Source organism: Colius striatus, chromosome 6 (genome assembly GCF_028858725.1).
Source record: "Colius striatus isolate bColStr4 chromosome 6, bColStr4.1.hap1, whole genome shotgun sequence".
NCBI classification, from domain to species: domain Eukaryota; kingdom Metazoa; phylum Chordata; class Aves; order Coliiformes; family Coliidae; genus Colius; species Colius striatus.
Genome location: NC_084764.1, coordinates 1,792,601 through 1,815,816, shown reverse-complemented (window position 1 = coordinate 1,815,816; position 23,216 = coordinate 1,792,601). Strand labels below are relative to the sequence as shown.

The 23,216-nt window shown below is 50.7% G+C and overlaps 1 protein-coding gene across 4 annotated transcripts in view; it reads right to left on the bottom strand.

The window, feature by feature from the left end:
- Nucleotides 1-1,701: 1,701 nt before the first annotated feature.
- Nucleotides 1,702-23,216, bottom strand: part of LOC104553806 (transmembrane protein 151B) — a 31,097-nt gene continuing 9,582 nt past the window's right edge. Inside the window, exons 1-3 of one of the 4 annotated variants that reach the window (XR_009818971.1) lie at nt 12,092-12,139; nt 3,425-4,949; nt 1,702-3,235 (exon numbers count right to left, since the gene is read on the bottom strand). Coding sequence is in view for 2 of the 4 variants with exons in the window: in XM_061998724.1 (XP_061854708.1) it covers nt 3,519-4,949; nt 12,092-12,094 (1,434 nt within the window). In the remaining 2 variants the exon portion in view is untranslated. Of the gene's footprint in view, nt 4,950-12,091; nt 12,140-23,216 lie in introns of those variants that run through there. The other 3 variants (XR_009818972.1, XM_061998724.1, XM_061998725.1) reach the window with 3 other exon arrangements.

Sequence of the window (23,216 nt, the reverse complement as noted above, 5' to 3'; positions counted from 1 at the left end):
CCTCTGATTACTCAGAGCCAGCAGGACAAGCATGGGTTATCCCAGAGAGAAAGCACCCCAAAACACCCATTTCCACAGGAGAAAGCTCAGCAAAAGCTGCTGCCACGTGCTACTGCTTCCTTACTGAAGTGTTCAGTCTGCAACGGGATACCAAACCTGGTTTGTACAAGGCGTTGCCCATAGAGCTGCCTGGTTTGCACTCAGATTCCAGAACCTCTCTGCTCCATCCTCTGACCTGGGATCTGAAGAGCAGTGTTGTCCCTTCCGTTGCGAGGGGTAGATCCCTTGTCCTGCATCAGGAAGCTGAGGCAATGGGAAGGGTGACAATAAGGTGGCATTCAAGGGTACTATGAGCAGCCCTGCTCTGTGTGTAGGAGACCTAGAACGCATGTTCAGGTGCTTCTTGAGCAGGTCATCTGTTGAAATCAGCATATTCAGCCCCAGGCCCAGAACAGGATCTGCCCCCTGCTTTTCAGTCACCACCAGAAGCTATAGCAAGTGACAGGAGGGAGCTCCATGTGTGTGAGGGCTTTTGAAGCTTAGAGAGGGCTTCTCATATAATGCCCCAAAGTTGGCAAAGTTGGTCCAGGACACAAGGAGTGAGGAAGTAGAAACCCTGCCAAGGACACGGCTTGAGAGCTGCTGCATATTAGAGTGGTTTTTGAGGACACTGAAAAGGTTAAACTGGGCATAAACTCCCTCCATTTTCTGTCCAGCCCATCATAATAATGGGATTGCCAGAGTTTGTTCAAGTCAGATAATAATAGGGTTTGACGTGGCCACTTCTGAGGACTCAAGTATAACTCTCCATCTTGAAGTACATATGGGAGCAAACTGGCCAGGCCAAGACATTGGACATGGTATTTAAAGCCACAGGTGGCTGCAGCAGCTCACAAGAAGACTGAAACTCATCCTGTCTGTGTCTGGGCTAAGCCTGCCATAACTGAGTTATGCTGGTCATTTGGAAATTATCTTAGCTGCAGATGACCTCTGTTCTCTTTAATTTGTGTTATTCCACCATCTCTTCCTTTCTCGTTTTCCTCCCTACCACCTCCTTCAGCAAGAAACTGTGCTGAAACACTCCAGCCTCTCTGTTTTGTGCAGTTGCAGCCCCCTCCAGCTCTTACATCTTCCATGTGTGCTGGTTTTCACTTTCTGTGATAATGACAGGGGACCATATGAAAGACTTGCACTTCCTTTGACTTCAGAATACGAGATAATCAGGGGTGAGTCCGAGCTTTGAGTCCAGGCCTGATCCTTTCCCAGCTCCCAAACTCTCCCAGCTCTGCCTGGGGGTGGTAGGTGGCACGGTGTAGATGAGGCACAGGATTGGGTCACTGAAGGGTGGATCTAAGATTGGATTTTTCTCTTAAGTTTCAGTGTTATTCAGTTTGGCCCCAGACCAACCATAATGATTACCCTGAGCCCAAACCTCCTTCCTCCACATGTCTGGGATGGTTATTCTTTTTCAGAGGTGATAAGCTAACACATCATATGTGTTACCATCTCTCTTTTGCGATAAATGCCAAGCTGTCAGAACGAAAATGTCACACAAATCATACATAAAGTATTTACACTATAAAAAGATGGAACCATCTGAATTTAAACAACCTTTCTGACGGGGCCAACATTTGCAGCAGGTTGGCCAGGTATTGCCAATGTTTCTATTTCAGGAGATGAAATAAACACAGCACATCAAAATGGAGTCACCAAACCCAACCAAAATGTATTTAACACGGTGCAACAGTCAATGCCATAAGAAATCACCAGATAAGTATGCAGAGTTCTAGATAATCTACACATACCAATGTGACTTTACACATCTCATATTACATGTAGACACGCACAGAACAGACTTGGGAGGAAGCATTTGTTGCCAGCCCCTCTGGGGGCTCGACTTCTTACCTACTTGCTGTGTGGTGTGACGACACATTGGTTTTGGAAGTGACTGTATTGCGATCGTATTGCATTCTCCTGTGAGTCACAGTGGGTAATAATCTCCACCATCCACACAACCAAATGGTACAGAGCTTGCTCAGCCTATGACCGTCCCCTGTGGGATGGAGGTTTGGCAGGTGGGAGGTCCCTCACGGGTCCTCAGAGTCCATAAGCCTCTTGGCCAGGTCAGGAAGTCAGTCCACAGCCCAGAGCGCAGCAGTCTGCTTCTCTAGAACTGGAGACCTTCTGGGTTCGGCATTGCTGGGATTCACTCCCAGAGGTGCTGCACCTGCTCTGGGGGAAGCCTTGCAGGAAGAGGAGCCCCAGCAGGAGTGGCTGGTGGGGCTGGATCCCAGCTGAGCTCCCTGCCTAGGGCTGGGGTGGCACCGCACCTTGCCTGGGAAGGTGAGAAGGCAGCAGTGGGCCCTCCCCAGGGCACACAGAAAGCTGAAAGATAAGAGAGAGCAGTCCTGCAACTGCTCTAATAGATGCTGCGGGTAGAAGAGCTTCCTGAAAACTCCAGACTAGCAGTGGGAGGGTTAATACCATATTTACTTTTCCCTCTTCAGCCCCTCTCCCCTTGTCTGACCCATGCTGCTCTGAGCAAGTGGGAGGAATGAAACAACCACAAATCAGACTCACAGTCCTAAAAATAGTGACACTAACAGGGCACTGATCTACAGCTCTCAAAGATTGCTAACAGGGGTGGAGCTCGACAAGGTTAACTACAGCTGGAAATGCAGCAGTGTCTCTGCTGCAGACCAGACAGGGCAAGGTGAGTAAAGGGCTTTTTGCTTTATTGGTCAACATCACTGCTGCAGAAGGGAAGTCCTCAGCACTTCTCAGGGGCATAGCCCGTAGCTGTGTCAGCAGTCAGCGATATCTGTGCCACGAAGCCCTTCTTTTTGCCCAATGGGAGGCAATTCCACCCCAAATACACCCTCACTGGCAAAATCCCAGAACTGGAAAGCAGAGGTGAGAAATCTGAAAAACAAAAAGCCCTAGGAAGATGAGGGTAAAGCAAGAGGAGGAGAACATGAAGAACAGAGAGAATAAATGACGGAAGAAGAGGAAAAAAGACTGGTGAGAAGAAATTTTAAGAGCACACCGTTTGGGATTTGCAGGAGGTGACTCAGTGCCTGCAGATCTGAATCCTCCTGACTTAACTGGCTGGCTGTGTGCCTTTTGCCTTCCTCCATCCGACTTCCTTACCTTGCAGGGCATCAAAGAGGGCAAATAAGCTGCAGAGCACTGGCTTTATCGGTCCTCCAGTGACAGCAGTGGTCAAATGCTGGGACTGAAATGTGAAAAAAAGACTGGGAGGGAGAGGCAGGGAACAGAGAGAGGGTGAGGAGTGAAAGAGCAAAAGGAAGAGGGGAACAAAAGACAAGGGGGATCAGCCCAAGCAGGGAGAGCTCTTGGGAATGAGGTTAGCCGTCGGTCAGGGTGACTATGTCCAAAGGCAGGGGGAAGGGCTGAAGCCGACCTGCTGTGGTGACCGAGGCTTGCAGGATCCCCAGGGGCAGCATCTCTGCAAGGCCTGTCCCGGGGCACAGGAGCCGAGAAACCACGCAGGGCTGTCACAGAGAGGTTTCTAGACAAGAGGAGCGCCTGACATAGAAATGCCGCCCGTCGTGCCCCTCCGGCCTGTGCACGATGAGGACGGGGAAGAAGCGGGCGTCGTGGTAGGTTGGGGGGTTTTCATTGACAGCCAGCTGGCTGGAGTAGGAGCAGCACTGCTCGTCCTGGCAGCCCCGCTCCGCGATGCTGCTGCTGCGGCTCCTCCAGAGGCCTGTCCTGTGGGAGCCGTGGACTCGGCAGAGCGAGAAGCGGCTGGTGTTGAGAGAGAGGCGAGAGTTGCCGCTGCAGCTGTGCAAAGCGTGGCGGGAGAAGATGGAGGAGGTGCTGGAGGCACGGTTGCAGCGCTCGCAGCCGTGGGCCGTTTGGCCGTAGCGGCACACCGTGTAGCTGTTGTAGGCCGGGGAGTTGGCCAGGTCCATGAGCATGGCCTCGGAGTAGCTGGGGATCAGCTGCCGGTTGGTGCAGATGTGCCACTCCAGCTCGGTGCTGTCCTGCGTGGCGTCTCGGGGCATGCGGTACCGGTACAAGGGCTCCTCAGCTGCGCTGGGTGCCATGTACTCCAGGCCCAGCAGCTTCTCCACGTGGTAGTGGACGTAAGCAGTCCGATACTCTATGAGGACCCTGAGCGGCCAGGAGATCATCAGGATAGCTGCCACCCAGAAGGCATAGTGGGACACGTACCACGGGAGGTGATCTGGGTCCCCGTAGGCCATCATGAGCTCCTTGAAGTCCACGTTTTTGAGCTGCATGCCTTCCCTCACCTCCATGTAGTCATCCAGCCCCTCGATCTCCGTGAAGAAGTGAGCCCTCTGAGTCAGGTAAGAGTTCTCAGACTCAATGTTGGCAAAGCTGAAGCACTTGGTGAACCTCAGCTTGGTGGCCGTGTAGCTCTCCAGGCCTAGGAGCTCCTTGGAGATGTCCTTGTATCCACAGTGAGAGTAGTCAAACTCAGCTTCAGCCACGTGGGTGTTGACCCTCTCGTGGTAGACTTGCGTGGTGGTGTAGGCGTCGCCGTTGCGGTACCGGGTCACCTGCCGGGTTCGCCGCACAAAGTGGTAGCTGATGGCCTTCCACCAGATACACGGAGTGGCTTGCTGCATGCGGTTGATGCACTCATAGACACTGTCCACGTCTGCCTTGTACTGCAGCTCTCTCTTGACGTGGCAGTGCCAGCACTCCACCAGATACACCACGTAGAGCATGGAGAGGAAGGCCAGTGGGATATACACGTAGCCGTCCGAGCATGGGCTGTCATGGTAGATCATGGACTTGCCCTTGAAGGAGCTATCGAAGGTGAGCTTGGTCACCCGGGCCAGCTGACACCAGGCCACTGCAGCCAGGCAGCCGTACATGAGGATGGAGAGGAGGAGGCATTTCCAGTGGGACTCTCGGCACATGCAGGCACTCAGGGACTGCTTCACAGGGCGTTGCTTCAATCACACCACAGGGGTGGGGGAGAGAAAAGACAAAGAGAGAGGAACCCGTCAGTCACACCACTCTGCTCCACGCACACGGTGACTGTTGCCTTCTAGACTGCGTCTGGCTTTGCTCTCAGCCGCCTGAGGACTGGAACACCACCCTACTTAATATAAATGTGAACATAAACAGAAACACCACGCCAGGTACAGAGGGCTCTGAACAAAATCCCTTTCTTGCTTCCTCCTTGCTCTGGGGAGGGAAGTTGCTTGTGCAGCAGTGACTCGCTGTACTCGCACCCCAGCCGGATGGACCCCTCGCAGTGAGATGAGTCTCCATCTCCTTCCCCATGCCTGCAGCTGGCATCATCTATGCATCTCACCACTGTCTGAGGCCAGAGGGCTTCTCAGCATGTGAACAGCTGAAAGTGTGGCGCTGTGGACTTGCCCCTTTGCCTTGAGAGCGCCCAGCACCTGTGTTCCCACACTGTGCTGCTGGGGAGGCTCGGGAGCAGTGGCCATCGCAGGGCCACGGCCTCGTGAGTTGTGCAAGCACAGGGAGATTAGCACTTCACGGAGATGGAGCTGCTGCCTGACTCAGAGCTGACTCACACCCAACCCTGAAACCTACCAAATGATCGACACCATTTTTCTTGGAGGAGAGCCATCGGGAAAATTACTAGATTCAAGCACATTTAGTTGAAAAAAAAACCTGTCAGGATTAGAGCACGGTGCAACACAGCTCCAGGCTGGTTAGAAAACTAGTTCTGGCCTAAAATACCTGAAAGCTTAAGCATCGGAGCTAAGGGTGTATGCATGAATATTCAAAACGTAGCACATTACTCTCTTTCAAGTCTCAAAAGTCGAGCTGGGAGTAGAGCTGGAGTACACAGCCTCTTACTCCCACTGCGTCCCCTGAGCCGGCCTGATTGCAGTCCTCACCCCAGCCATGGTGCAGTGAATCAGCTGCATCGTCATGCTATGCTGGGCTATAAGAAAAACCCGTGCCAAGTGGAGGCAAGCAGCTAGCGGAAGCAGAGCTGTCTCCCTGCAAAGAGCAGCAGCACGAGTTACATTACTGGCTGGCAGCCACTCGCCCGTAGAAAGCGCGTGCGGCACGACGCCCCGCTGCCCTGGCAGGTAACGCACACGGCTCTGTGCGTCCCTCTGTCACTGCCAGCCTCTGCCTCCCCCCGAGCCCGCAGCAAATGACAGCCAGGGAGCAGACACATGCTAATATTCATGCATTCTCCTGCCCTCTGCCGAGCCTGATTTCATGCAGAAATAGAAGCACGCTCTAATCCTTCTCCCAAGAGGCCACTTCTAATGCATCAAACACTATTAAACCGCAGGTGACAACAGATGCTACATTTGGGAAGTGTCTTCTCTTTTCCCCATGGATAAAGTTCTCCCCTGAACAGCTTATCTTGGACCCACAGCAGTTAGAATGCAGTGAGTAACCTTGACATAGACCGGAATTTAAGAAGTAGCATCTTCTGACTGAGGAAATCCCAGCACGGTGCCACTAGAAAGACAAGTTTCCTGTCTTCCCAGGGAGATGGCAGCCCTGGCATCTCGCCTTGCAGGCCTCCGAGGTCACATTTGATACTGCTGCCCTTTTCTTTGGCCTTTTTTTTCCCCTCTGGGACAGAGAACCACTTCTAAGTAACTACAGAGGGTTTTATGGCTTGCTGTGAGCACTGCCAAACTAGACTTCACAGGGTTTGGTTTTGATTTCATAGCTTCTAATCCAACACTGTCTAAGCACAGAGTAATTGTATTGATTTTAGGGAGCTACACCAGCATCCATCTGCAAGGGCTAAGGGCAGAATCTGAACCCTTGTTCTTCCTGATGCATTGAGGAGAAGGAATCTGTAAAGAATTTCTATTCTTACCACAACCCTTTTGTATGTGTATGTCAGAATAAAGAATACTTTTTCTGGGCTGTAGTCCCTTTACAGTGGCCAAAATGGGTGTGGAGAAGCTAAGTGGGTTTTAAAGGACCTGGTACATAACTTTTGTGGAGGTAGGGCAGTGAAAAGACCTTAGTATGGGTAAGAATAAGGTTGTTTTCCTTAGTCCTTTGCTGGAAACCTTGAGGAAAGCTGCAAAGTGGCATCACACAGTGCCCAAATCATCACTATGTGGATTTTGGGGGTGAATCCCTGAATTTATGTGCAGTCATGGAGAGTTTAATCTCTCGAGACCCTTGCCAAATACCCATCGCTCTGCCCCAGCATCATCATTGCCCCAGTGTAGGCTTCTGCCCCAGTCGTACATTGGACCCCGGGTCAAAGCTCCAGGCTCTCCTGATGCATGGGAACTCCACTGGGAATCACTGCTTTTCTCTTCTTGACATGGAACTAGAGTGTTTAAATGCCACATTAATGCATTAATGACTGTAGAGAAGAACTGCAAACTTGTACCCCTTTCTTACCCTGAAGGTTTCTGAGGTGAAGGAAACTCTAAAAATGAACACCTCTCTGCTCCAGTCACTGGGACTGTGCAGAAGAAAACGGCTGGGCAATATTCTAACACAGGCATTTAAGTTCACACTTTGATTTCCACAGGTACTTCTCATGTCAAATCACACATGGTTAATGCTGTGAAGAATGCCTGCGGACCCAGCAGCCAGTTTTAATTCACAGTGTACTTCAGTACTCCATGGAGCACCAGGAAGCCCCATTTTTAATATGACTTGTTTGAAGTGCTGTCAGCCTGGCCTTGGGCACAGCCATGCAAGAGGGCTAGCCCACATCAGTTAAGGCACTATTTGCCAAAGGCACTGCAATCCACACCTTCCCTTTATCTCTCTTCCCTTTACTAACAACTTTGCTCTGGGCAGCTTTGTGGTCCAACTTAAAACCCACAGGTTGGCTTCTGCCCAAGGGGGTGAATCAACCAGCCCTGCTGGTTAGGGCTATCAGTGGCCATATCAGAGCAGGCAAATATGCCCTCCTAAATATGAGTAGCTCCGTGAAACGCCATGGCCTGTTTGAGGGAAGGGATGGCTCTGGCCTCACCAGTCCTGGAGCAGTACTGGACTGGGCTGGAAGCAAGATGACATTATTGTATGTCTCCTCTGGAGACATACAATACACAGTGGTCTTCAGCCCACTGTACTGAAAGGGCTGGATCAGCCTGAGCCAGGCTACCTCCACTGTTCTCACCGCAGCCTATAAAAAAGGCAGCTCCTCTCCTCCTTGCATTAGTGAAGACATGCAGCCATAGAGCTGCATAGACTGCCACCTCTCTCTGATTCACACACCTACCAGTCCAGTTCAGCAGGGCCTTTATGTTCAAAACCCTTTGGGAAAAACATGAGTCTTCTCTCCTGGCCCTTCTGACCCACTGTGTCATATCCCCCTTTGCTCCTCAGCAGATCCCACTCTCCACAAGCCCTCGGTTATAAAAGGATCTACCTTTTGCTGTGGGGGTTCGACTCCCACAGCCGTCCCTCCCATCTCAAGTTCTGAAAACATTCACCAGGCCTATATCCTCTTATTTGTCCTTCTCTTTCCTGAAATAATTACCTAACACAATTATACCATTAGAAACACTATTAAAGTGTTTGTAAGAAAGACACACAACAGAAGAGAATTACAATAAAAGCATCAGACATTCAAAGACCTGGTAAGGAAATGCATCTTTCCATCTCTCTCTGTATAGAAAATTCATTAACATGTTAAACCAGTGGCTCCCAGACTTACATTAATTAACATACCACCTTCTTGCAAGCATGGTGTTTGTGGTACTGGGTGGAATTTTCTCCTTCCTGTGCACAGTATTTCAGGTTGAAACAGGACAAGCTTGCATTTCTGGATGAGTACAATAAATGCTTAAAGGAAACGAATAATTTCCATGATAACTTGGCCCAGGCAGTGCACGGGAGCTGCATCCTTTGAGGAATGCTGTGGTATCTGTGTTGTTCTGATTCTTTTGAAACATAATTGAAGAAAGCAAAGACAAAGAGCCTGACAGAAATCCAGAGCCAAACAGAGACTGTCCCAGCACAGACAGAGGCTCAGTCACCAGGCACTTTTCCTGTGAGCTAGAGTTCATGAATTTGGGTCTCTGACACAAACCAAGAGAGGTGTCCTCCTCTCCTGCTTGTTGGGGGCTCTGCTTTAAGTGTTGACCTGAGAAATCTCCTGACAGAAGATTAAACAAGACACAGGTTGCCCAGCGAAGTTTTGGATATGTTGTCATTCGAAATGTTCAAGTGCAAGACGTCCCTGCCCATGGCAGGGAGGTTGGACTAGGTGATCTTAGAAGGTCCCTTGTGACCCAAACTGTTCTGTGAGGACGGATAGCTTTGCCAAATCAGATGTTTCACCTGAAAGATCCCAACCAGCTCTGGTGACAACACAAGTTGTAAACACCTCCTGTTTTGGATGGAACGCTGTGAAGAGGCAGACTCGAGCTGTCAGTACTACTGTTTATGAATTTCAAGTTATGTTAAAAACACATATTGTAAATAATGTCTTGTTACACTCTGGCATGCTGCTGAAGAGCTTTTAGAGGCCTCCATTCTCCTTGCACCTGACTGGTTTGGAAGCTCCTGCTAACTCTTACCCAAACTATCCATAATAAACAAGCCAAAATTCACTTTCCTCTTCCACACTTCACAACACCATCTCCCAAATTCTTTAATAGATCTCCAAATGAGTGAAGAAAATGCCATAGGTGAGAGATGGCACGTGTGGGGAGGGCTGCTGGTGCCTGTGCTTGGAGGGACAAGACCTGGGGACAGCCCTGCCTCAAGCTCTCCCTGGCCCCAGGCAGTTGGCTCCACATTCTGCTCAGTATCCACACTGGGCTTTTGTCAGGAAGAGTGAAGGCTCTGTGTACCACACAAACCAAAGAGGTGGCTCCACATCCTTCCATGGGCTGTTTTCTGCCTGATGGCATGAAGCCTTCTGAGACACTACTTAATTTGTTGCCACAGCTGCTGGAAAATAGCCTGGAAAGCCCTGACTGCTGATGGAGAATAGGAATTTCATCTGACACCTGTAGCAGACAGGAGTTTCCAGGCTGGCAACATTTCCATTCTTTCTCCTTCAAGAAAGTTCTGTGCAAAGCTTAGTTTGCAAATGATAAATCATCCAGGCAGTGGCTGAATGAGCATTTGTCTTCAAAGACACCTTCTGATGGCAGATGCACAAATCAAAAGCAGGTATGCAAGGCCTGCATGGAGCCTCCCTCTCACAGGCACACCCACACAGTGCTGCCCCTGGCTCAACAGCAGCCAGGTCGGGTTCTGGCTGCAGCAACCATAATTAAAATCATTACAATGTGCTCTGTGTTGCAGCAAGGGTGCAGATTTGGGCTCTTAATCTCACCTAGTGTGGAAGAGGTGGAGAGAGGGCGGAGGGGGAGCGCACAGCCTGGCATGTTCCCTGCTTAGCAGCTGGAGCTCAGCGTGCTCTGGTGGCAAGTGCAAGGGGCTGATGGCAAGCCAGATCTCTGATTCCACCAGCCCAGGTTTTTGGGTGCCTAACTTGAAACTCTGGTGCGTCTGTTTTACCACTGAGGGCTTGCTGCTTTTGCTGGCCTCTGGATACAAGTATGCCTGACAGCAGGACTCACCCACTAACTATGTGGCTGTTCCTCACTGATGACAAGGATCCTTATGATATAATAAACAGCCTTTAGCACTTACAGGTAATCATAGAAATTTCTCCTATCAACTTAGCAAAGGTTTTCTGGCCCAGGAAGATTCAGCTTCTGTTACAACCCAAACTGCATTTACACCAAGACCCTACACCTTCTCCTTGTAGCTCCTGTATCTCACAGGCAATGTAATTTTGCTCTACGGTCCTATGTACAGCCCAGTAACCAGGGGTTGCTAAAAGCTCATCTTCCACAAAGACACTCTGCTTGAAGTGATAGGCTAAAAGAACCAAAGAACCTGCAATCCCCTTTGCAATTTGTTTTGATGATTAAGTTTTACTGCCATTGTAATTTCGTCTCACTTCAGCCCCTATTCATGGTGGTGGGGATGACCATTCTCTGGGTGATGAAAGGCTCCTTTCATATGACTGCCTTCTCCCTCTGAAGATACTTCTCTGTTCTAATTATGATACCTCTCAGCCTTCTTTTCAACAATTTAAATAGGTCAAGGTCTTGAAGTCCTCCACTGCACCGCTCTAGCTCTTCTTGGTGCTCTGCTCTCCAGCATCTTCAGATCCCTCTTAAATGCACGGCCCCCAAGTAGTTACAGGGCTTCAGCAGTTATTTCACTTGAAGCATACCAAACCATCAAATCACCTCCCATTGCCACTCACTCCCCCTTTTACTGTCTCCAACAGTTGCATCAGTAGATTTTTACCCAGCACCACCCTGTGAGTTCGTGGTCACCCCCTTTGCTCCCAGGTTTTTGAGTCAATTTGTGAGGAGAGCTGAAGGTTCTGCTGCACTCTCCACCCTGAAATGTGTAACTTCAGATTTGGCTTTGGATTTAAATTGCCAAGTGAAGCAGATCACTCTACAGGACCATGTTCATCTCACCATCACAGACCAGCCTGCTAATGATTGTGCCAACTGTAAACATTACCAGCAGTGATTTTATACTTAATTCCAGTGGCTAGTGTAAAATCTAGTAATCATTCCTGCAGAACTCTGCCAGCCTAATGGCTAAATACTCCACGAACTTACACAAGACAACTGTCTTCACAAAGCTAAATGTCAATCATGAAAACAAGGCTGTGGGCATCACGTGGACAAGGTGCTTCTCACACTTCCAGTGCTCACTGACAGGAGCAATCCCACCCACAGCTTTACAAACAATGCTAAGAGACGCTTTCCCAAAGCTTCAGTGGAGCACATTATCACCTAGCTTGCTGTTGCTGTATATTCTTCATCAGTAGCTGTATATTACTCCAAAAGGTGCTGTATGGCAGTCTGGGCTTGAAGCATCTCTTCTTTTTCTAGCTGTCTCAGTGCTGCATACAGCATGCAAACGGTTCTGGTGACAATGAGAAACCTCTGCTTCTGTCCACTTATGATTTTGACTGGCAAAATAAATTTGAACTGAAAGTTTCCAAACTGATCCCAATAGAAAGGGAGAAACAGTCTGTGAAGTCTAAAGGAAATGGATCAAACCATTTTGGAGTCAGTCCTTAAAATGTTGATACATAATTTTGCCTTGTGCTTACCATTTCTCCTTAGTTCTCTATTGACAAAATGGCTTTTTCCTCTTCTGTTAGACTTCATGCTTCAGTCTCCTTGAAAAGTCCAGCACAAGCTGTATAAGCAGAAAATATGCTGTCCCAGCATGAATTTATTCCAATGTTTGTTTTATGGACAGTTTGGGGCCCAAGTTTGACTGTCTGTGTCTGGTTTGGAGCCAGGTATCTGGGTTCCCCAGTTTCAAAGGCAATAACATTCTCCTTGAGAGAAATCATGCCAAAAGCTTTCCCGTCCTTTTAAACTCCATGTGTAAACACGTTTGCCCTTGATGCCCTTGCCAGTGCCACTGAGGGAAGGGTGCTAGCAGGTGAGGATTGAGATCAGACAGCCTGGCAGGGGCAGGAGGGAATCAGGCTCAAAGAAAAGACCTGGGTGAGAGTCAACATGGGATCAACATGCCTGACAGCACCAAAGCATTGTGTGAGCCAGCAGTCCTCCTGGCCCATCTATGATCTGGAAAGTATCTAACTATGAGAGACTCTCCCATCTTGGTCAAGATGGGCCAGTGGAAAATGTTCCCCCTCTTACCGAAAAACTGGTCAAAGAAGACAACTACAGAAGAGTCAAGGCACAACCTCTTACTGCTTTCCAGGGCCAAGTGAACTCCTAGGTCAGATACTCATTAGTGCAGTGTGAAAGCAGCCTGCAGGGCTATGTGCTAAACCAGATGTTGGTGTATGATGGGCAGAAGTGGCCCTCCACCATGTGACTCAATCTGGGCACCACATGGGGCATCAGTAATAAAGCCTGGTGAAGGAAAAGGAAGATATTACAGAAGACATCCCATAAATCCCCTCCTGGAGAGCCTGAAACAAAATCTCTCCTGCTATATATCTTGAATGGCAAGAAGGCCATTACCCCTAGCTCATGCTGAGCCAGTAGCAAGTGCTCTCAGCATGGCTGCCAGCATGGAGGGAATGGGAAATGTAAGGGAGAGAAGGCAACAGAAAAAACCATTTTGCATCAAAGAGAATTTCCCTCCAGTCCTTGAACGCATAGCACATTGGCTGCTGCATGGATGTTTTGGATGTATCATTTGCTCTTCTGCAACGAAACTCCTGTGAGAATGAACACTCCCTGCTGGCAGGGGCCATGCTGCCAATGGCCAGCAGAAAAGCTCTCACTTGGATTGAAAAGAGTAACCTGCATGCACTCCACGTGGCTGGAGTATCACTGACTCAGGCATTAGCTTCAGCAGTTGCCCTCCTGTGGTGAACAGGGATCACTTGGCTTCTCATTGTTTAAATCCCTGCAGAGATATAATTTCCTCCTTCCATCGATGAGCTGTCAGGGGGGATGTCTCAGGGTGGGAAGATGCACAAAATGGTAGCGTTAAATCCTCTCCCTAGCAGAGCCTATTGCAGGATAAGACAAACCATGAAAAGGTATAAATCTTGCTGATGCACCTGAATTTCAGATGCTAGGATGCCCCTGAAATACCATACAAAGACAGGCTGTCATTTCACACCATTCACACTCATGAATTCAAGCTGCCATCTGAAGATGAGGACAGAAGGAGCCTCCAGTCCTCTAAAATGTCAGATTCAGCAGTAGTTCCTGCAAGGTACTTTTGAGTTCTTCAAGCAGAAATCAAGGAAATCCCAGAAAAGAAAGGCATTTGGATCCCAGACAATAGACATATCACACATCACAGCAGGATGAGAAAGTCACTCACTAAAATGCAAGGGTGTGTGTGTGAGTGGCATGAAGAATTTGGCCCTAGACACACCTACGGGTGATGCTGCTCGAAGGGGAGCCACACAGATCCATTTTCAGTGCCAAAGAATCCTAGCAACAAAGTGGTCACCATTTGCAAAACAGAAATCAGGGCTATTTTAGTGGCAGCTTCTTTTAGGCTTCAAAAAATGCTACACTAACAAAATTATCCCTATTCCCCCCAAATTGCTGATGCTGCTGCCGCCGTCTTTCGCTTCAGCAGGAACACAAAGAGCATCCTGTGGGGGCAGAGGAATTTTTCCCAGTCATGTCAATGCTGGGAATAAGTTCACCAGGAAAGAAAAACTGAGATTCAAGTTGCCTCAGTGCAAGAGTAGCTCCAAGAACGATTCTTTGCTCTGCAATCTAAGCACCCATTGTACTTGGCTCATATTGTCCACTCCCCTGCCTTGATTATCAGACGTTCCCAGTAGACACACAGTAAACTTTACAGGTGTAACAATGTGGCTTACCTCAGTATTTATCAGTCAACCAATAAAAGCATCACATACCCTCAGGAAAGCTCCTGGGATGCAGTTTCCAACCACTGCCAGATCAGTGAGACAGTGGTTGGCATGAGCCATAGCTGTGCTGCTCAGTATTGTGCAGCTTGCCTCGTGCCTAACCAGCCGCTTGCGCCCCCTGCAGCCAGTGGCCAGCCACGCCGCACGGAGGTCTCTGGGCAGGTGCCCATGCCCGTGCTCTCACACTGCAGGCAGCTCCTGGAAGGGCTGACAGCAGCATACATTCATCTGTCCATCCTATGGCTGCAGAGTGGAGCGATCCTTCCCTTGGCAGAAGCAGGCTCCAGTGTGTTGCAGCCTGTGAAAAACAGATCCAGCTTCCTGTGCCCTTGGGCAAGCCACAGGTGACACAGGGTATCACAGCGCCAGGGGATTGTAGGTGTAACTTGCTGATGGCACTGGTGTATGGGATTCACTGATACAAAGGGAAAACTGACAGCAGTCAGGGAGAAACAGGAGGGCTGCTGGGACCAGCTCCCATTGCTTCAGTCCAGGAGGCATGGGGACAGTGGGGAGGGGAGAAGAGGAGAGTAAGTACCTGCCAGCCCCTACATGCTTTGTCAAGCTGCTTTGTCGCAGCTGAGTTCAACAGGAATCCTGTAGTAGCTATTTTGCACCCACTTTAGTTCACAAGATGCATCTCTCTTCCTCTCAGGGGTGGGAGAGGAGCAAGCAGTCAGAGGAGGCTGGAGCACGTGTGTTTTCTCCTGTGCTGTGCAAACGAGCAGCCTACAGTAGTGGATGTCAGAGCCACAGTTCAGTGTTGTACTAAAGCTTGTCCTTTCCCACTCCTGTGTCCCTAGTGCCTCTCCAGGCAGGTGCTCACTCCATCCTTGCAGAGTGCATGTCCCGTGCCTCAGTGTTTTCCCCATTGCCACAGATCCTGTGTGTCCTGCCTGACCTTCCCTCAGTCTCAACATAGGGAAGTGAGGGACTAACCTGGAGCCAGGCTGGAGAACAGCCACGGATCAGTTTCCCTGGAGGGGAAGGAAGCTGGGAGGAAGAAGCCCAAGGAGTGTTAATTCCTCACCAGCTATTTGCAGGCTAGTCACTGAATGCCTCTGTTTAGAGACTTTGCAGATGATGAATTCCTTATTATGAATACCATTTAATCTTTGCTGACTCTAAAGGAACACCTTGAGTTTTAAACTGGGGATAGAAATATCTCTCAAGTCCTCAGAAGAAAAATGATCCAGGACTAATCCAATCTCCAGTGAAGTCTTTCAAAGGGAACTGAGTCAAGCTTTGTCCAGAACCATGTTTCTTTTTTATTCTCACTTATTTGCAATACCATCCCTTTACCCAGTAAAAGCAGAATAGTATGTCTCTGTGATTTGACCTCTCAGTCTCCAGCCTTTCCATTTTCCACGTGTGACCTCTCAGCAGGAGCCTGCCAGTCACACTTCAGCAGAGAACCTGCCAGTGTTGCAGTGCTGGGTTGCCACTGTTCAGGCTGTGACTGTGCCAGGTCCCTCGTGCTGCTGACCTGAGCTGAGCTGAGCATCCCTCACAATAACACACAGTGACTGCTTGGCCTTCAGCTGCTCTGGCAGATTCAGGGAGTGTGCTTCCCCATCTCTGCACCTTTAATACAGCTGGGACCTCAGTGCTGGACATTTTTTTGTGATGGTGCTCCCTTGCCAGGAGCATGACCTTTTGTGAATTGCTCTCTGGCCTTTGCTATCAGCTCCCACCGGACCCCACTCTCAACAGCTGGCTGCTTCCAGCCCTGTCATCCCTGAATTACCAGTCTTTTCTTAAAAAGGCCTCCACTGGATGGATGCTGAGCTGGCATGTACAATATCTCATACAGAAATCACAGGATCACACAATATCAAGGGCTGGAAGGGACCTCAAAAGATCATCTAGTCCAACCCCCCTGCCAGAGCAGGATCACCTAGAGTAGGTCACACAGGAACTCATCCAGGTGGGTGTTATGTGTGAATTGGGATTCCCTGTATATTATTCACCTGATGTAAAGCCACAGAAGTCAAAAGCTCAGGCATTTTGTGAGTTGTAAGCCCCTCTGTCCTCTGCCAGTGACAGGCATCGTGCCGGGGCTGTCAGGTACAGCAGACACCACTTCACAACCTGAACTCCACTCTGGGAAGGCTGCCGGCCTTCCTGGTGCTGCTGAGCCGCTGGTGCTGCACGCACCCAGGCTCCTCCAGCCTTCCTACTCACCATCTGTCCTGCCCCTTGCAGGCGCTTTTCCTCCTCGCTTTAGCGGCTGCGGGAGCTGTGCCGTGGGCAGGGCAGAGCGGCCGGCACCCGACGAGGCACAGCCTCGGGCCCTGAGCCACGCTGCGGGCTCCTGTCGGCACAGACCCCGCCGGCTCCCCTGCCGGCTGCAGCCACGCCATACACCTCAGCAGCGACTCCGGTTGCTGCTGCTTAAACAAAAGTACCCCGTTATAGTTTCGGGTACTTAACAAATTCCTTACAATAACCGTGACCTCAACAAAGTTTCACGATGTGCTATTTTTAACTAAAGCTCAGAGGAGCCCAGTCAATGATTGGAGTCTGAAAGCAAGCTCTTCAGTGAACTATATTTTCCGTGATTAGAACTTAAAACCTAATTAACTACTTAACCACACTTTTCTGTAATGTAGAACTTCTTTTGTAAGTGAAAAATCAAAGGCAGCCTTATCTAAGTGTGTCACAATAGTGTCACTGTACCAACTGAAAGGGCCCTGTAGTGCTGACGATAGATCAGCAACCGCTACTTTTGGTGCTGGCACACTTAGAAACAAGCCCCACTCACTATGGACTACTTGGGGGCATTTCACCCTTCTTAATCTCTCTTTCCACAGTGTCCCTGGTTGCTGGCAATGACCTGTGCTATTTTCTTTCAAGGCACAGAAACAGATGAGAAGCCTTGTGCGTCCATTGCCAAGAAGATCCCTGCTACTGCACTCTTGCAAGGGCTTGCACTGATTGAAAAGCATCCTTGGTATCCACACTTCCCTTCTGGAGGGAGACCATCCTCTAGGGTCTCTGAAGTGAGGAAGAGAGAACAAGGAGAGTATTTGGGGTTTCAAAAAATTGTGCAGACCCATTGCTTCTCCACTGGTATCATATGACTGTCCATCTGAGAGAACAGCACTAGAAATCAGGTCTAGAGGGGACCTAGTCATCTAGTGTCTTCTTCTTCCACAGGGCAACATCTACGTACTCAAGCTGTCCTTGTAACCCTCCAACGAGCTCCCCACTTGCTCCAGCCCAGAACTTCATTGAGAAAATTCCCTTGCTGAAGGGAATTGGGGAAGTCAGCCAGAAGGAGCAACCGATTTCAGTTTCAGCACTCTGCTGCAGAAGAGAGAAGACTTTGCCCATAGAAAGGCACACAGCTAGAGCCTAGGCTGCCCTTCAGAGCACAGACACAGACATTTGATGTTTCCTATCTATTTTTTTAAACCCTTGACAGCTTCTCCTGTGAAGTGCAGAAAAGACAGCCAACTCCAGGGCACCAAGAACAGACACATGATTAGAAGATAAAGTGGGACAGCGAGAACAAAAGCAGAAAAAAGATGCAATACCTCAGAATCTGCAATGCAAATACTGCCTGGAGCTGCAGAATCATGACAAAAACTTTCCAGTCCCTCCAATGCCACTACTGATGGACTTTTTCCTTTGTGTCTACATGGGATCAAGAGGTTCCCATAAACCAAAGAGGTGTACTCTTTGGTTTATGTCTGCTGAATAAATAAAGAGCAGGAGGAGTAGAAAGGGGCTTGTCCTGTTTGACTCTCACTCAAGAGGGGGGAATATTGTGCACTGCCTAAAAATAACTGGTCAATTATATTCAGCTGGGATGGTGACAGCCTTCCACCAGCCTAACCTGCAGGTATCCTTCAGGGTGTTAGCCAAGCAGGTCCTTTGCATGAGGTTTGGAAGAGCTGAGGAAAAGTAAAGCTTCCCAAGAAGTCACATCTCACTGTTCCTGCCCTTCTCTGGGCAGTGCCCGTTGGGCCAGTGCCCTGTGCAGCTCCTGGCAGGGAAGTTTCCAAGTGAAATAGCACCTCTATGGAGACTGGTACCCAACAGTCCCTCTGCACCTTTTGCTTAAAAGGTGGTATGGAATGTTAACCTCCATAACAGGCCCTGTGCCCTCTCTCCTCTCCAGCTTCTTCTCCTGGGTTCATTGCTCTTGAGCACAGAAGTCTTGGGATGACAAAGGAAAAAATTCTCTACTGTATGGACAAGGGAGCCCTGGCCCAGGCTGCACAGGGAGGGTGTGGAGGCTCCTTCTTCTGGAGGTTTCCAAATCCGCCTGGATGTGTTCCTGTGTGACCAGATCTAGGTGGACCTGCTTTAGCAGGGTGTTGGACTGGATGAGCTCTAGAGCTCCCTTCCAAATTGAAAATTGGCAGAAACACAGAAAAGTAACTATCAACTCTTTAGTGTAGGTGTAGGCTGTCACAGCCATAACTATGTAAGACAAGAAAAACAGCCATCCCACCGCTTAACCAGGGCAGTACACAGCTGCAGGCTCTGCTGCCTCAGAAAGTAAAGGCAAGTATGTCCAGAGAACCAATCTATAGCAGTAATTGCTGAAACATTTGGAAAAGCATGCCCTTTACATTCCTTCCCCTCAGAGACCTCGACTCTTTTTTTGCAAGAGTAGATGGGATGGTAAGGTCCTACACCAGCACCAAAAGCATGGCTGTTTCAGGTCATTCAGCTCAAGTGATGGATACCTCAACAGGAAAAAACAACCCAAACCAGAATATTGGCAGGTAGTCTGAGGGCTTGCTCTGGCATTCAGTGAAATCAGCGGTAAAGCAAAGCGGCCCTTGGCAGAAGAGGACAAGTGCCGTGGCAAGTAACTGAACTGCCTCTGTCCTTCCTGCTCCACAGCTGCACCTTTGCTTGTCCTGCTTTCAAGAATAAAAACTTAAGACCTCAGACACACAACTAGCTCAGGGCTTTATCTCACATTGATTCATTACCCAAAAAAGGCAATTTTCAGTCACTGTTAAGATTTAAGCCCATGCGTTTGACCTAAGTGAAATCCATCAATGACAGGGCTAAGAGAGAAGCCCATGAAGTGCCCATTTAACACTGGGCATTTAAATGCAACTGCAGGCCCTGGTACAAAAAGACTATTTAGATGGGGATGAAGAAAGCCTGAGGAAAGGACCAATGCACTGGACTGCAGTGTTAAGTCATCATTGTTACAGCCATTTGAGTTATAAACTCAAATGTGCAAATGTTTGTGTTGGAACAGAAGAAAAACTGAGAACAGGATGAATGAAGCAAGACAGAATGTGCTTAGCAGAGAGATCAAGTGCTCTCATGTCTAGAAATGGCTCTGGATGTTTTTATGGTGGACTTAATATATTGGAAAGCCTTCTGTACCTCCTGGTCATAGACCAAATAAATCAAAAAACCCTTCCAGCATTAACCATCTATTGATCTTCTGCAGGGCTGTAATTACATTGGGAGCTCTACCACTGGAACAGGAGCTGTATCCTGGATCCAGCCCCAGCTCTTCATGATGAACCCTGTTGCAGGTGTTTAAAAGCATTTGCACAAGAGAAAAGCCTAATTTGCACCCATGGAGGACAGTTTTTTTCAACCTGAGCTGCAAAGTCAATTTTCTGTTATAGGCACTTTAAAAAGCCCTGATTGGTTTTAGTATACTTAATGCTGTAGCTTCATCTAGGCTTTGTTGACGCTGCCAGACTTTGACTACAGGACCATGAGACTGTTGATGAGCCACGGGACCCATTAACCAAAGCTTTAAGCAAGCTAACTGCACACAGCAATGGTCCTGGATTGCTTTCACTTCTGTTTGCACTTCTCTCTATCTGCTTTAAGGCTGCTATCTGCACCCCTGAGAGCATGTCCGTTTGTTTTTAACCCCACATAATGAAGGAAGTTCGGTCACTTCCATGACTTGCAAGTGAATTACAGGATGTGAATTGCAGACCTGTCAAAACAACTGGGAGCAAAGGCTACGTGAGGTGCAGAAGAAAATCTCAGGCATTCCTAAACCAGGATAGCTTGCCCTCCTGGCTATGTGGGATTGTACACACATTGTCACCTACTGCCACAAAGCCCTGCAGTTCTGCCTGGCCAATATCTCATGGCTCAGGATTTTGTGTCAACACATTCATCATTCCCTCCTTATGATGCACAAGACCACAGTAAGTGCTTTGCAGCCGATCCAAAGAAACATATTTCACTGTATTTTCTACAGTGTTTTCTATTGCAGATTAGTCAACAGCAGTGCCTAGGCCCCACATGAGAGGGATGACCTTCTTCTTTGGCCCAAAACACCTGAAAGCCACAAAGCCCTAGGCTGCAAACCTCGCTCACGTTCAGCGCCCCTCTTGACAGTCACACCAGTGCCTGGCAGAGCCGCAATCTTCTTGACCGCTTCAGAAGTCCTAGGCAAGCAGAAGGCTCTCCTAGGCCAAATCCCAAGGGGCTTATTTAGCCAAACTTCCACTGGAGAGGCTCCCTTTCTCCCCCACTGCATCGTTTCGGTGCAGAGCCGCTGGCCGAGCCGCCGCCCCGCGCCCGGCTGCCGGCGCAGGCATAGGCGCCGGGCGTCCGTCGGTAAAATCCCGCAGCCAGCGGCCGCCCCGCCGGCCCGGAGTGGGGGTAGGGGGGTCCCGCCGGCAGCTCTGGCACTGCAGGGTGCGGCGGGGCACCGCACCAGGTACCGCACCGCGGCGGCTGGCGGCCGCCCCCGCGGCGCGGCTGTGGCTGGCTCCTCGGCTCCCCCCGCTCTGCAAACACCCCAGCCGGGGCACTCTTTTTCCCGCCGCGGCTCCCCGCTTTCTCCCCACGCCCACCCCGCACGCCGACCCCGCGGCGAGGCTGCCCTTGACTCTCCCAGTCCCTCCCGGCCCAGCCCGGGGCGGGTGCCCCCGCCGCCGCTCACCTCCTCCCGCACGGCGGCGGCGGCGGCAGCGGCCCCCGGCGCTGAGGTGCTGCCCGGCCCGCTCTCAGCAGCCGCCTCGGCTTCCCCCTCTGAGGACATCCTTGGCCATCACCGGCGGGGGCGGCAGCGGCGGCGGCGGGGCCCCGAGACGGCGGAGCCCCCCGCGGGCCGCCCCCCGCGCCGGGGCGAGCCGATCCCCGCGCCCAGGGCCGCCCTGCCGGGTGCTCCCGGCTCCCGCCACCATCCCAGGCAGGCGGGCAGGGAGGGAGGGAGGGAGGCGGCGTAGGGGAGGAGAGAAAGACGAGGCGGGGGGGGGGGGTGCCCCTGCCGCTCCCGGCCCCCTCAGGTGGGCAGCGGCTCCCGGCGCGCCTCTGCGGGAGGCTGAGAGCTGCGGGGTGAGCCTTCCCTCCCCCGGGCAACGCTCTCCCAACCCCTACCCTCGCCGGGCTGTCCCTTCGCTTCCCCGCCCCAGGGGGCCTCCTCCCGGCTCCTTCTCGGGGTGAGCTTCGCCCCCTCCTCCCGGAGCGCACCCCCGCCGCCGACCACCCTTTCTCAGCGTATTCTCACGCCCTCCAACCCGCAGCTCAGCCCCCGCCACCTCTGCCGCCTTTGCCCAGCGCCTGCAGCTCGCCCGGGCTGGCGGCGGCACCCCTCGGCGGGACACGGCCCCGCAGCAGCAGCAGGAGGAAGAGGAGAAGGAAGCCTGCCCCGGGGGACTGCTCCCGCACGAAGCAGCCGAACTTGCCCGGCGCTGCCCCGCTGCTGGACGCTCGCACCGCGGGCAGAGGACCCAGCCCGAGGGCTGTCCCGGCCCCTCCGGGCGCAGCCGGGGAGCAGCAGCCGCCTCCCTTCGCCTCTATCCCTCACGGTGGGATTTCTGCTGCCTCCAGTGTCACAGGAGGGTTGGCGTGGAGCTGCCCCAGCAACCTGACCCTGCTGCCCACCTTCACAGCCTTCCCTCCGGAGGAGGGGTTGACAAAAGAAATGCAGGCACCCTGCTACTGCTGATCCTTCCCCCCCTCCCTGCTGCCTGAGCCGCTCCTACGGTCCCATCTGCCTCCAGCACCGGTCTCCCCCTCCCCACGCAGCCTCCTGCAAACTCCCTGCACTGTCAATATTTCTTCCTCCTGCTTGCACCCTGCGCTCAGTGCATCCAGTCATTATCTGCTGTCCTGCTGACCAGGACTGGGGTGCTGCACCATCTCATCTCTGCATTTTTGCTTCATGTTTCGTTACACTCTTTGCCTTGTGAGGCTCATCTCATTTGATCCTTTCCTCCATCTGTGCCCTAGAGCACTGTATATTTCAAATGCTTCATAAAATCTTGCAAACAGGCAAGTGAGCACACTTGAAACATCAACCTTCACTTTAATATTCACACCTCAACTCCTGCCACAACATGCTTGTTGCCTTTCTGGCATGCTGCTATGGAAAGCTCCAGTTTCAAGGCACTCGGGCTGTGTAAGGTTGGTTAAAAGACTGTAGAGCTGGGAAGGGTGCTTGGTGTGGGAATATATATAAAGGAAAAATCCCCAAAGCTGGGCTTTTCTAGAAGTGTTGGGGGCTGATAAATCTGAATTTCAGAATACTCATTGCATTAGACAAGCCTTGGCTGACGCCAGATGGAGAAACCCACCCATTTTTGGAAGTGCAGGGTGTCCGTGAGAGACAATTGTCCAACTCCCTTTGCCTGCCCTGGCTCTGGATCACACCACAGTGCATTCAGTGTCACTGTAGCTCCAGCTGCATCTGCCTTGTCCTCCCCTAATGACACCTCTTTGTGGCAGGAATGGCATTTATTTGCCTACATCCAATATATATGTGCAGAGTAGTCTGCCTTATGCTCCTCTCAGCCCTGGAGAGCAGCTGCTAGAGGTGCACAGTGGAAGGTAACACAATGCAGGTTTATAGACCACATGAAATCACACATTTAAAACACCCCATTTCCTTTCTGTA